The sequence below is a fragment of the Rhinatrema bivittatum genome, chromosome 13, assembly GCF_901001135.1.
Source record: "Rhinatrema bivittatum chromosome 13, aRhiBiv1.1, whole genome shotgun sequence".
NCBI lineage: Eukaryota > Metazoa > Chordata > Amphibia > Gymnophiona > Rhinatrematidae > Rhinatrema > Rhinatrema bivittatum.
Genome location: NC_042627.1, coordinates 20,102,316 through 20,118,032, shown reverse-complemented (window position 1 = coordinate 20,118,032; position 15,717 = coordinate 20,102,316). Strand labels below are relative to the sequence as shown.

Sequence of the window (15,717 nt, the reverse complement as noted above, 5' to 3'; positions counted from 1 at the left end):
TCAAATATTTAGGAGTTTACTTAAGTACTACCCAGGACTTACTCTCCATAAACTTTACGCCCCTATGGCATAAAATAAATAAAGATTTGGAAGAATGGAGTCATTATCATATATCTTGGATGGGCCGAATGGCTGTATTTAAAATGACCATATTCCCTAAACTTTTATATCTATTTCAAACTCTGCCGATTCTGATCCCTATAGCAATTTTAAAGCACTGGCAGAAGAAATGTATGGCCTTTATCTGGGCTGGGCGAAGGCCCCGGGTGGCCTGACGAATGTTATTTCTCCCTAAGTCCCAAGGGGGACTTCGTGTTCCAGATATTGCTAGATACTACTGGGCTGCCCATCTTAAAAACTTGGTAGATTGGCATTTAACGAGACTACCTAAGCAATGGGTATTAAATACTCAAGCACTGCTGGTTTCGAGTCCCATTATGTAGTCTTCTGTGGCAACCAAAGGGGACTTGGCTAGTCCAGCCTAGTGGAACGCTTCCCCCATCTTCTCTTCTTAAATATATGGCTCCAACTTGGGTCACGTCTAGTAGGAGGGCGGGAATATCATGCTTGTACCTGCTTATATGCAAATAAAGCATTCCCTCCAGGGAATGAGAGTGTGGCATTTCGGGTGTGGAGGCAGCGGGGGATCAGAAATTGGGAGCATATATGGGGACCACAGAGCTTGCGTTCATTTGCTGATTTACAACAGAAATATGATTTACCCACATCTGCTGCTTACTCATACGCACAGTTAGCTCATTTTGCACAAGCCAATATGCTAGCGCTGCATCTTAACTTGGGCATGTCTGACTTTGAGAAGATTTGCCACAAAGCAAATAGTTTTAAACAGGTTCTATCAGTGACCTACCGGCTTTTGGCGCCTCAGGAGTTGACTACTTCCGCTTTTCAGAGGGCCTGGGAAAAAGACCTGCAGATCGATTGGTCACCTCGCCTCTGGAAATCCATTTCCCAGAATTTGGGAAAAGGGTATATTACTACATCCCTTATTGAAAACTCTTACAAGTTGGTATACCGGTGGTATGTTTGCCCTCTCCAACTTCATAAATTTTCTCCACACGATTCCGAGCTGTGCTGGTGGGCTTGTGCAGAGGTGGGCTCGTTTTTCCATATATAGTGGGATTGCCCTCATGTACAGAAGGTATGGCAGGAGGTGCTCCAATGGTTGAAGGCTATGATCCCGGAACTAACTGTCCTCGATCCAGTTCAGGTACTGTTAGGTGTCAAAATCCCAGAGATTTCAGATGATCAGAATCGCCTAGGGCATTTTATTCTGTCTGCCAGTAGATGTGAAATAGCTAGGATATGGAAAACATCACTAGTGCCAACAAAAGCAGTCATACAACATAGGGTGGGTAGAGTATTTTTATTGTCCCAATTCACAGCTTATAAGCATAATAACATCCCTAAATTTGAAAAGACATAGCAAGCTTATCAGGTATGGAAATCTTCACAAATCACACCTATCCCTACATAGTTAATGTGCTTCCACGGTTTTTTACTAACATTTCATTGTACTCCTAGGCTCTGGTGATAGCTCCTATAATATATTTATTTATTTTATTTATTTTTGGTTTTTATATACCGGGAGTTCCTGTATACAATACATATCACTCCGGTTCACATTTAACAGAGTTAACTATCGCCGTTTAGATACCTTTGCTGTAGTTAAGAGGTAATGGGGGGGGGGGGGGGGGGGGGAGGAAAAGGGATGCAAAATTGATGTTCAATTCTATTTTTAGAGTGTGAATCCTTTATCATCTATTGACTAAGATACCATGGGTTGGTTTCTACCAACAAAATGACAGTTAGTTTATCATTCAGATATTATGTTCTTTATTATGCTCTGTTATTTTTTGTATCAAGTTCGATTCACTGTTTGCTTAATAAAAATCTTTAATTACAAAAAAAAAAACCCAACTAATCGGAGAAAGTACTTTTTCACTCAGTGCACAATTAAACTCTATAACTTGTTGCCAGGGGATGTGGTTAGTGCAATTAGTGTAGCTGGGTTTGGATAAGTTCTTGGAGGAGAAGTCCATTACCTACTATTAATGAAGCTGACTTAGAAAATAGCCACTGCTATTACTAGCGTCAGTAGCTTGGGATAGACTTAGTTTTTGAGTGCTTGCCAGGTACTTGTGGCCTGGATTGGCCACTGTTGGAGATAGGATGCTGGGCTTCGTGGACCTTTGGTCTGACCCAGTATGGCATGTTCTTATGTTCTTAGCATACAAGTATTTTTTCTGTTAGAATCATCATGGCTGTTTACCTCTCATTTTGTGTCACTATGCTTATCTGAAATTAGAAGCTGGCACTCTCATAATAAACTATCTCTAAACAATAAAGCAGAAGTAATTTTCTTAGGGCAAAAGCCCTCAGACCAGGTACCAGATCATCTTAAATTCGATATTTACACCTTTAACATAAAAAAAAAAAGAAGTCCACAACCTTGGCGTCATCTTTTCCACTCTCTCTGATTGCTGGATTAGAACAGTAGTTTGTTCTTCCTTCGCCAAGCTGAGACTTCTCTGACATTTAACACCCCTCCTTGAACTACCTGATTTAAGAACATATCTGCAGTCATTGATTTTCCTTATTGTTGATTACTGCAATTCCCTCTACATTTGTCTTCCTCAATATCTAATTAAACCATTACATTTGGTGCAGAACACTGCTGCCTGTTTACTCACTGGTACTGGCTACCATGATCATATTACTCCAACCCACTTCCAATTCAACAATGCATTTATTACAAACTTGCTGTCATCAGTTATAAGCTCAATAACCTTACTTCACTGTGAATTAGTTCCACCCTCAAGATTTACACACCTACCAGATCCCTATGCTCTTCTTCCCAATTACTACTCAATATCTCATCAGCTCGTTCCTTTCACCTTACAGTGACATGAGAAAGGGCATTCTCAATAGCAAGCCATACAGTCTGAATCACTACCTCTTGAGCTATGCTGCATAAAAGACCACAAACTTAAGGAAAGCTTTATGAAATATAGCTTTCCCACCAGTCACCTAGCTTCACTCCAGAGTTAAATCTTGCATTCTCGTTGCTAGGAGGAATTCATTTATTTGCATGTTTGTACAACTATTTTTCTCAGTTTTATGTGTGTGTGTGTTTGTATATAAAAAGTATTCATTAATAGTCAACTCTACCCCTTTCCCCCTACTCCCCAGAGTGCCTCTCCTCAATGTATGTAAAAGTTCATGTCAAACTGGGTTATCCGCATTGAGCCTGGAGGAGTTTTAAAACAGCTTTTTTTTGTGCACAAAACTAGGTAAATGTCTTTGAAAAATACCTTCCCACATAGCCAACCCAACACCAACTCCCTACCCATATTTTTTTACCTCACATATCAATTATTTTCCCACCATCATTCTTTATATCCACCCAATTATGTCCGTAATAGTTTAAAGTACTGGCCTCTATCACCTCTGCTGGTAGGCCACTTCAGGCCTCGTCATCATCTGCGATTCTTACAAAATCAATCCAACACTCAGTTGCCCACCATATTTTACCTCCAAGCTTTCTGATAATTCACACAGCTATCAAAGCTAATGAAATCATGATGTAAAATAAGGTTGGGCAATTCTGGTCTTCGAGGGCCGCAGACCAGTCAGGCTTTCATGATATCCCTAGTGAATATGTGCAATGTCCCCTAAGTGTTTTTTGTTTGTTTTTTTTGGGGGGGGGTATTAACGTTATGCAACACATCATGTAACTTTTCTTTAGCAGTGGCTTCCTTCTTGCCACCCTCCCATACAAGTCATGTTTGTTGAGTAATCTTGAAATTGTTGAACTGTCAGTATTTTCCCCAGTCTCAACCAGAGTCTCTGTAGTTCTTTTAAAGTAATCTTAGGCATCTGAGTGACCCTCTGCAGCAATTTCCTTAACCCATGGCTACTGATTTTGTAGGTATGGCCTGATCACAGCAGTATCTTGGTGGTTCCATATTGTTTCCACTTTACAATAATGGGCTTGACATTGCATCCAAGGGGTATTCAAACACATTAAAATTTTCTTATAACCTTCTCCAATCTGTGCCATTCAATGAAGTTAACCGGAGTTCTTTTAGCAGCTCCTTTCTCGGCTTGTTTAGACCTTTGCTTCAGATTCACTTCATACAAGACAAACTGCTGATTCTTCATCTAGGAGTATTCAAATCAGCTCACCTATTGTTATTAGACACAGGTGATCTCTAATGTCCTAAGGGGCCTTGTTAATGCAGTTTTTGAAATGGAACTAATTTGGGTTTGCTATGTTGACGGATGTGAAGACACATGCAATTAAGTTTCATGCTGCATCATCTGCTGGAAATCTCTTTTCCAGTCCCTGGGCGCAATAGGACAAACTAAATCCATACAAGTAAATTTTAAAAACCCTACGCACACAAAACTTGGGAGATACTCATGTGGCTGGGCCAAGCATGCACCAAGTGCATTTTAAAAACGGCCCAGCCAAATGCATATCTGCCGGGATTTACAAAAGGGGCAGGGACCAGCCGGGACAGTCCCATTTTGCGTTGTCCCTCTGTTGTGCGCTTGAGTCTGAACCCGCCCGCACATGAGTGCACCCCAAGGATTCGTATTTTATGACATGCGCGCGGTGAAGCACGCTTGTTATAACATCACCGCATCCATGTGCGTGAGCAAGGAACTGCACTCACATGGACGTGTTTAAAAATGTACCCCTTAATATGTTTTTGTATGCCACCTTGAGCAATGGATTATGTGCAGGTTACATTCAAGAATATTCCCTTGTTTTATAACCAGAAAAACATTCTGGTTTATCTGAATATCTGGAATATCTGAATTATCTGAAATTTATGTATTTCAAAGTGTTTGAAATACATAAATTTCAGATAATTCAGATATTCCGTTTGGATGCATATTTTCTTTCATTAATTTTTATTTGAGCTGCTGTCATAGGTGCAGTGTTATGTTTATGCAATGGAATGGATTGCTGGGCCTGGTGGCTCAGTGTCATGCAGTAAGACCCTGAGTTTGATTCTTAGCTCAGTTCTGACTCTCCATGGCAGCCGGTCCTGAGAATGCTGCGGATTCAGCATCTGCAGCCTCTGGGGGAGGAGTCGTCATATTCATTGCATAATGGCGTCACTTAGTGGCCTGATTTAAGACCCATGATTGCAAGTTTCTGAAAGTTTTATGGTGCTTGGTCAAGTATCATCATTGCAACGACTGAATTAAGTATATTGGGAGGGGATATAACCTAAGGGGAAAATCCTTGGATAAAGTTGTAAATGAAGGCTTACGACACCAGATGACAAGCCTTGATTCTAACTGAGCAGGAAAAAACTGGATTTAAAAATAAAGCACTGCTACCATGAGCATGTATCTGCCCAAGGAATGAATGGACAAAAATACACAGTAATGAAAAAAAAAAAAAAGTTAAGCTTCTCCCATAGATTGCTATTGTAAAGAGCAGAAAGTGATAACATAATGAATTGAAGCGCTTTGGCATTTGTTTTCTACCATTTTGTAATCATTGTTTATATTCTTTGCCATAACAGCTGAACTTTTTGGAATGCTAAAGGCCTGAAACAAATACAGGAATCTGAGTAAACATTTACTATGTATCCTTTCTTGTCATGTTTTGGTTTGCACCGATGGAAAAACTCTGGATTACTCTTGTGATTTGCTCATACTCTGCTTTTTAATTAGTTTAAAATCTGATCATTTTAAAGACTTTTTTTTTTAATGTTTTCTTGAAATCATTTAACCCTGCTCTAAAGGAACACATAATTGCCTTAATCTTGTTCCTTTGGATCAGCAAAAAGAAATGTTTTCATTTGGTGAGCTGTTAGTCTTGAATGTTTTTCTGGTTATAAAACAAGGGAATATTCTTTTAGAGAACATAGACTACAATGTTTTACAAACTAAATAAAACGTAGAGAGTTTATGAATAAGCACTGATTGATGTGAACATTTTGCTGTCTGCTTTTAGTTATAGAGCAGTACTATATTTCCTTTCAAAATAGGAAGCAATCATTTTTATGCAAATGCTCTATAGTTATGCCTGCAACAGGGCAACTTTACACTTCTTTATCAATATATAATTATACGTAAAGATATATACATCAAAGATAATCAGAAGCAAATGTGATTATCTAAAATGAATGAATAGTCCTGCAATTATCAAAAACCATTCTGGTTCAAATTAATTTTGCAAAGAAAACGCAGAGTGGAATGAGATGTGGAAACCTATCAGTGATTCTTGTGTTCATGCAAAATTAAACTGATTAAAGTACATATTATGCAAAACATTGAATATGCGTTGTAAGATAAACTAACAAATTTTGTCTGCTTTTTTTCTTAAATGAAAGCACCTCCCATGTTCCTGAGAAGTCCTGCTAATATTTATGCACATGAGTCCATGGACATTGTGTTTGAGTGTGAAGTGTCTGGAAAACCAACTCCAACTGTGAAGTGGATCAAGAATGGCGACATGGTAATCCCGAGTGATTACTTCAAAATAGTAGTAAGTAACTTTCATTTTACCAATATATACTGTTTTTGTACAGGTGTAAGCCCTGTCCCACTGGCTAACAAGTTCTAGAACAACACTCTGACTCATGCTCCCATGCTGGCAGGAGAGAGAGGAAAAAATACTGTTCTCATATATAAAAGATCTTACCAATCCCATTGAAACACCCGCAACAAACAATTCTTTCAATTGTAATACAGTTGCACAATTCTTCAAAGATAAAACTTTAACTATACTAAAAAAAAATCACATCCCAAAATTCTAACCAAATTATGCTACCTAGCAAGCCTAATGACCATCTAACCTTCTTTGAAAAAAATGTATCGCTTGAATTTGAAAGTATAATCAAAAAAATGAACCCAGCTGCTCACCCAGTTGACCATATCCCAATAAAACTATTAAAAACAGTCACCAATATAGTCTCCAAACCCATTGCCGACATAGTTAATTTATCAATCATTGAAGCAAATGTACCACTCATCTTAAAAACCGCAATAGTTAAACCAATCACTAAGAAAACACAATCCAATTCATATGATCTATCAAACTTGAGACCCATTTCTAATTTACCTTGTATATCAAAAATCCTTGAGAAAATAATTAACAATCAACTTACAGATTATCTTGAAAGGCATAGTACCCTGTACCCAGCACAGCATGGATTTAAGAATTAGTTTAGTACTGAGACCCTATTAACCTCACTACAAGATGATATCCTCAGAGGAGCCGATAACAGTTAAACCTACTTTCCTGATCATGCTGGACATTTCGGCAGCATTCGATACAATTAACCATAAAATCCTCCTGGACTAAACGAAATAGGCATCAAAGAATCAGCACTTAAATGGTTTGACTTGTGTTTAAAAGACAGAACCTTCAAAGTAAAATTTCTTGATAATGAAGCTGAACCAGTTGATCTCCAATATGGAGTACCTCAAGGATCATCTCTCTCTGCAACCCTCTTTAATATCTATATGCTTCCTTTGTGCAGAATCCTATCCGGTTTCGGTCTAACTCATTTCATCTATGCTGATGACGTTCAGATTCTAATTCCGATTGAAAAATCTATTGACCTAACTCTTAAACTCTGGGATATATATATCAATCTGCCATTGAAAAAGTATTAACCTAAATGAATCTTTCCCTAAATACAAAAAAACGCGAAATTCTATACGTCTCACCTAAAATAAGCAAAGCAAAGGAACTTGAAATTCAAGAAGCCGCCAAAAACTACCCCATCTCCCTGGAAGTACAAGATCTAGAGATCCTCTTAGACTGCGAATTCACACTGAAAAACTGCGTTAAAGTCATCAACGATGGTTATTTTAAATTAAATGTCCTTAAAAGATTGAAACCTCTTCTATTCCCAAAAGATTTCAGAACAGTTCTACAAGCACTTGTTCTTTCTAGATTAGACTACTGCAATTCTTTATTCTTAGGTCTCCCAACAAATGTATCAAGATCATTACAACTTCTGCAGAACTCAGCAGCTAGACTTCTGACAAGAACTAGACGATCCGAGCATATAACCCCAATATTAAAAGACCTTCACTGGTTACCTATTAAATACAGGGCCCAACATAAAATCCTGTCCCTAATTCATAAAACACTTTACAATGATAAAATTGAATGGCTAACAGCCTCACTTCATTTCCATATCCCATCAAGACCTACTAGATCAACAGGTACAGGATGTTACCAATTCCATCCCCTAAGATTGTCCATCTAAATGGTGTTAGAGAGAGAGCTATTTCTATTGCTGGGCCCCAACTGTGAAATTCTATACCAAAGGAACTACGATTGGAAGCCGACATTAAATTATTTAAAAAGGGCATCAGAACTTGGCTATGAATACTGGATAAATATCAAGGTAATGTACACTTTTTAAATTTTATTACCTCTACTCTCACTATCCTGCCTCTTTATAATTTAAACGTTATTACCATTTAATTTAGTTTACTATGTTATTTAGTGTAGTATATTAATATATGTAATTTTATGATGAAACTATGTATTTACTTTTCATTTTGGAAATGCAAATATTTTTAAATGAATATTTGTTAGCTACTATAAGCCGGTTTGATATGTTCGCATGAAAATTTGATATATAAAAATTATAAATAAATAAAATAAATAATAATCTTTCCTTAAGGTTTTCTGTAGGTCTTTTGTAATAACTTAGCACAAAAACGCACAGGCATATAGTAACAGCTGTTCAAAATAAATCCATTTACTAAAAGCTTGATTACAGCAGTAAAATCACAAGTGGGTACCCTTTTGCTTACAATATATCAATATAGAAAAATAAAGTACTAGAAGAAAAATCAGACAATCAGTAGGTGCCCTTCATAAATAAGCATGGGTGTAGCTTGCTTATCGCGGCGGTTACTGCCCCTACTACCCCTAACTAATCAAGCTAGATATTTCACTTGCATGCAGCTCCATCACTGCTCTCTACATTAATGGTGGGGGTGGAAGGGGAATAGAACAAGGAGCTAAGAGTAACAGATAAGTATGAGAGAAAAAATGTGTGAGGCTTGCTGGGCAGACTGGATGGGCCATTCGGTCTTCTTCTGCCGTCATTTCTATGTTTCTATGTTTCTATATGACTCTCCCTGGTCATGCTCCAGTGATACCTACGAACTGGATGCAGACTGCTTCCTAAGAGGAAACTGAAACGTCTACTGATACACTTCAAGCACGCCTATGCTGATACTTCCCTTGAGGTGGTATCTCAGTGGGACTTAGTCTACAAGGCAGTCTTCCCTCCAACTCCCCATAAAGATAATCCTCTTACTCTAAGGCACTAAAGACTTCTCACTCCGATAGGTATGGATTATTTAATTAACTCCCCCACTTCCTTGAGACTTCCTCTTTGGACTATCTCAGGAATTTTCTTGTACCCGAAGACACAGTCTCCCTGGTCCCTAGGGGCCACACTTATACACACTCACCATCTTCTCTGGACAGGGAAGAGAAGGACAGTCTTTTCTCTTGAAGAGACAATCTCTGGAAAACCTCTCTCTCAGAAAGAGACACCCGAAAAACCCAGAGCCATGACTTTCGATAAACCACTCAGTTCTGAAAAGACATATCCCATTGGGGAGTGTGAGATGTGCTTCTGCATTATATGAGGATAAATTTGAAACATGCGTGCTCACACCCATATACACATGTATATGGACGTGTGAAAATCTTTTCCTGTATTTTATAACTTGTACATATATGATATATGCAGATTATAAAAATAATGTGCAAATGTGCACTTTTTAAACTTCTCCAGCCATCTGACTTAGCCAGATAAGTAGCGTTTTAAGACTTGTCTGGCTAAGTAGCAACTCGTCTGAATACGTTTCGCTGTATAGCCGGATAAGTCTGAACTTGTCCAGATAAATGCAGCTTTCACGATTTAGCTGGATAAATTGGAATTCATCTACTCGTGTACTTTTATATCTAAATTCAAAAATATTTGTCTAAAGATTTTACCTATGTAATTTACACCCATTTACCACCTGTAAGTCTGCTTTTACATGTGCAAATCAGAAGATTTTCTAATATGTGCACAGCAGTGAAATGACCAGTTATACCAAATAGCCTACCAGTTCCCCAGTCTACCTACATGTCATTGAGACTTTCCTGGCTCTTCAGCCTGAACTTCCATGTTATCCAGACTCCTCACCCAGTTGGTATTTCACTTTTAAGACATTTATGATCACTTACTCCAGATATAGAGCAGGTGCAAATAAACACAAGTAAGCTGCCATATTTACATGTGTAAATCGCATATAAAATAGCAGCTTAGTCACGTAAATGTTGGCCCTGCCCTGGAACACTCCTGGCCTGCCTATTTTTTACACTTGCAAATTTACTCATGTACCTTTTACTTACACATGTTTGAAGTATATAAAATAGCATATACACGAGTAAATGCTATTTACATGCATATGTGCAGATTTTTATGCACTCAGCACTTTGAAAATTCACCTGTTATTCTCTAGGAACTCATCTGCCTCCTTGGAAATATTAAAGTTGCTAGTAAGGGATTATTTAGAAAATTCATACACTAACACATGGAAGTGCTAAAGGTCCGGTTGTTTTACTGATTACAGAGCCTGTGTGTTGTGCAGTTTATATAGTGTTAAAAATACGGGGTCAAAGAGAATGGACAATTTTATGATGTCTAGGTGCTAGGTTCCTTCATATTGATGCAGTCAAGGATGAGGAATTTTTCAGAGGGTGTTTATCACTGTTCCCTAACTTCTCATATTTTCCCCTTTTTTTTTATACCGCACAACCACTATCATTGGGGCTTTCTGATTGTAATCTGCAACTTTGAAAACAGGACAACTTGCACTGAATGTACTCTTTCTCAAAGTGTAAAAACACATCTAAGTGAGTTGCAAGGATGAAGCTAGTTGAATAAGCTTTTGCACTGAATAAATGTTTTGCCTTCAAATAGCATATCATCTGTAGACCTGTTGAAAGACCTCTTCCTTAAACTAGACTACCGGAACAGTCCCCAAGGAATATTTAATAAATAAATAAATACATTTATATAGACATGTTGTCAGAATAGTTTACATGCCCCTATGGATCCCAAATAAAATTTGTCTGGGATTACTTTCTGGGTAATATGGGAAAGAGCCCTATGGAATCCTTCAGTCCAGTTTCACGAGAAGAAAAGGAAATCCCTGGTCTTACTGTCATCTTTTCTGAGACAGAGCTTTGACATTTTTTTTGTAATGTCAGCCAATGCCCTTGCCCTTCACACCCAATGGGAGAAGTAGTGCAGTTGCTGTAAAGTGATTTATACATGAAACATCTGAGGATTCTTGCTTTGTAATTTGTTATATATGCCATAAATAACAAAACCAAAGAAAAAGTAAGGCGAGAAAGTAAAGTTTCATCTTTTATGTATTTTTTTTTTCACTAATATGGTGCCCTTGTACTACTACTGTTTCATTTTCCTTCTTTTTGTTTTGGCTTTCCAACTCAAGATCTACATGGTAGCTTATCTGTCTGATAAGTCTTCTCTCTTCCATTGGGCATTATTCTTTACTTAATATACTTGGGATGTAATTTTCAAAATGATTTATATTCTTAAAACAGGGTTTTACACTTGTAAATGTACTTTATGCATGTAAGTGAGCTTTTGAAAATTGCTACAGTATATATGCCATTGAATTGTCAATAGGTTTTTATGCACGTATGTGGACTATATGATAGTATATTACATTTGCTCGCATAACTCTTTTTTGAAAATTACCTCCTTAGGTTTTATATGCATTTTTTTCTGTAATGCATCTTCATGTTATAATGTTTCCCCTTTCTCTATGCAGAGAGAGCATAACCTACAGGTTCTGGGACTGGTGAAATCAGATGAGGGATTCTATCAGTGCATTGCTGAAAACGATGTTGGGAACGCTCAGGCTGGAGCCCAGTTGATAATCCTGGAGCATGGTAAGGGTAAACTGGGACACAGTGGTGGGGGATCCTATTGCAATGTCGTAATTCAAGATGTCTATACAGCTAATGTTAATGGTAAGCAAATGTACTATTCTAAGGCACCGAGTCTGATTACTCTATTTGCCATGGAGTTCCTTCAATTTAATATCAATAGCAAAAACTCTTTCATGAATATGGACCTCAAAATAGGCACCTTCAAACAGAAAATAATATTTAGATATAACAAAAATTAACAAAAAAGGTTGAGATGTTTTAGTTTTCTCTTCACCTTTTATTATTAATAAAAACAACCTCTTCCATAGAACCCATCTTTTTGTTTTTGTTTCATCCTGTAGTAAATTGTCATTTCTATCATTAGAAATCATTTACTTATTATAAAGGAGAAAGTTGATTCCACTGCTAACTCTATCAGAAAAAGAAATAAACTTAGGGGAGATGTCTAAAACATATATTTGCAATAAAAAGAGCCTCTCAAACGTCTGGAAGAGGAAATTACTTTTTTATACAAATCTATTCCCATGCCCCATTGTGAAACTAAGTAAATCTGATTAATATCATAAAGCTAGATAAATACAACCTTGATTTATCTTAAGTATCAGTATAGCATGAGCATGTGAAGCATGACCACAGAGAAGCAGAATTTTAATATAGTGACCATAATAGGTAACCTATTTTCCAGAAAACAAAAATTGTATACAAATAATGGAGGCATGGGTGTAAAATCAAGAGACGTAGGAGTAGGCTAAGAAAAGACCAGGCAAAATTTTGAGGAGTATGGGTCCTGTGGCTGCTTTTAAAATCTGCCTAGTCCTATGGCTTAGTAATAATGCTGTGCATCAACAATGCAGAATGTTCCCAGTTTACTCCCCTAATCAGCTGGAGTTGAGGATTCTGTAGAAGCAGTGTTCACAGCCCCCAAGGGTGGAAGGAGTTGTGGTCATTGCCCAAAAGTGACTCTCAGTTGCTGGATTTAGAGCTCATGATGGCATGGGTTCAGATGGAGTCTTGATGCATGGCCCCCAGCTAAGAAGTGTCACTACAGTGACCAGATTAGGTTCACTGGGGGAGAGAAGGCTATATAAGAGAGGCAAAATCCTGCGAGTGAAGGCACATGGCTTCAGGATCCCGAAGGAGCTGGAAGCCCAAATGAGCAGGAGAAAACTGCTCGGTTCAAAAAAGAAATCTGCATTTTTGTAGTTGGAAACATGGTCCCTTAATAAAAATCTTCACTATTATAAGCACCCTGTACAAGATTGCTTCACTTCATGTAGCAGAAAATATCCACATATTAAAGCAAAATCATGAATTTTAAAAATCCCAACATTAGTAAAATGAGAAAGTACCTTAAAGGGTCACTGACAGGAGGAGGTAAGTGAAATGAAATGAGTGGTCTAAATTAAAAGGAGCTATAGTAAGGGCAACAGATTTTTGTCAGGAAAGTAAATAAAAGTATGGGGTAAAGGAAATATATGATTTCCAAAGAAGTGACTGAAAAAGTAAGGACAAAAATTATAATAAAAAGATTCTAAAAAAAACAAACCAAAACACAAGGACAAATATCTAGTTAAGCTGCAGGAAGATAATTCAGGATGACAAAACTCAAGTGAAGGAAAAACAGCCAAAAAGATAAAGTGAGGCAACAAACCCTCAGGTGAAAGAGAGAGAACAGAAGTGAAATTGTAAGACTGAGAGGAGATTAGAAAATGTGTGGAAGGGATAAGAAAAAGCAGAAATGCTTAACATATACTTCTGTTCAATGTTCACTGAAAGGGATTGGAGAATGATCACTAATGGTTGAGAGAGGTTTCTGGAGAGGAACTAGAAAAACTGAAAGTGGAGAAAGCCTTGGACCTGGATGGGTTATATCCTAGGATATTAAAAGGAGCTCAGAGAAGTTCTGGCGCGTCCATTGAAGGATCTGTCCAATCAGCCTTTGGAGCCTTCTCTAACCCTGCCAGACTAGAGAAGGGCAGATGTGGTCCATATGGATTCCAATCAATCATGAGTTATAAAAAATTTCAGTAGTGATTTGAAGGCGATAGCCAGTTGGCTATATAATCATAAATTAAAACTGAATCCTGACAAATTGGAATTGCTTTTGGTGAGTTGGACTAATCAAATACTTGGGACCACTCTCACTATTTTGGGTGTTGATCTGAATAGTAAAGAAGTGGTCGGCAGTTTAGATGTGCTTCTGGACTCTTAACTATCTATTCAATCTCAGATAGCAGCAGGTGTCCTTATGTCCTTTTGATATTTATAGATGATTAGTAAGTTACATCATTTATTAAATGTAAGGGACTTGAAAGCTATCATGCATGCGTTGATGCTTAGTTACCTTGATTACCTCAGTGGTTTATATCAAGTATAGCCAAGAATGGCACTCAGACATTTGCAGTTGATCCAAAATGGATCTAGAGTGGTGATGGATTGCAAGGTTAATGATCATATCACCCTGGTGTTGCATTAACTTCATTGGCTAACCAGTACTAAATCAAATTCAAACTGCTGTCTATTATATATAGTTGCTTCCATAATCATGGGCCCACTTACCTGACTGTTTTTTTACTCTTCAATCTTAAGATCTGTATCTCAAGATTTCCTTATGTAACCCCACCCCAGGGACTTTACTGCACTCCAGTGGGGCCATAAAAGATATGATAGTCTCTACTAGGGGTGTGAATCGTTTTTTGACGATTTAAAATATCGTCCGATATCACTGGGCAACAATGAAAGTGTTACTAACCTAAAAAGGTCCTACTCTGTAGTATCTTGATGTGCTGAACAGGAATATGACCATGAAAAGTTTTTATTGGCTCTCGTTTTGAAGATATTTAATATAGTTCACTTTCTATGTTTAGTCATGTAAATTTATCCAGTAGGACTGTAAATAAGCCTAGAATGATGTAATATTGCATCATATTGCATAATACCATCATGCACACATCATCCAGAGTTTATTACATCATTTTCTGATGCAATGCAGTTCTACTGCCATGCTGCTGCTGAGTAAGCTGACGTCAGCAGTGTACTATATGAAGCCCAGTCAGAAAGGGTGAGCATTTGAAATATTCATGCTGGCTGACTACTGCTGGACACTCCGCAGAGATGCTCCCGAACAGGTGTACAAAGAGACCAGCAAAGAAATCTAAGACATAGTCTATGACTTCATTTTTCAAATGGTATTAACAGTAGGTCTCCTACTATTGGCATACAATTCAAGATGTAATTATATTATTGCATATTACAAAAAAACTAGAGCCAATTTTGCATTTTCACAGTCACATTCATGTTTAGCACATGGAAATTTATAAGAATTGACTAATTTCATTTCAGTAACATGACTTTTGTGAAAATTTGTTGCCCAGTGAGCTATTGGCATACAGTTCAAGATGTAATTATATTATTGCATATTACAAAAAAACTAGAGCCAATTTTGCATTTTCACAGTCACATTCGTGTTTAGCACATGGAAATGTATAAGAATTGACTAATTTCATTTCCGTAACATGACTTTTGTGAAAATTTGTTGCCCAGTGTATTTTTTAAATCGTCAAAAATCGTTAGAGTGCAATACAATAGAAATTCACCCGATTTATCGTGAAAATTCGTTAATCGGGTTTGTGTCCACTAATGGGAGTTATTTGGGGGGGGGCGGGAAAACCGGCACACCAAAACAACCCCTAAACCCACCCCGACTCTTTAAAACTAAT

At 37.6% G+C, this 15,717-nt stretch overlaps 1 protein-coding gene across 12 annotated transcripts in view; it reads left to right on the top strand.

The window, feature by feature from the left end:
* The window catches only part of NEO1 (neogenin 1), a 598,116-nt gene that overhangs the window by 395,496 nt on the left and 186,903 nt on the right, over window positions 1-15,717 (top strand). For all 12 annotated transcript variants that reach the window (XM_029574457.1, XM_029574458.1, XM_029574456.1 and 9 more), the window contains exons 6-7: window positions 6,378-6,532; window positions 11,878-11,998. In XM_029574457.1, the coding sequence (XP_029430317.1) occupies window positions 6,378-6,532; window positions 11,878-11,998 (276 nt within the window). The remainder of the gene's footprint in view (window positions 1-6,377; window positions 6,533-11,877; window positions 11,999-15,717) is intronic.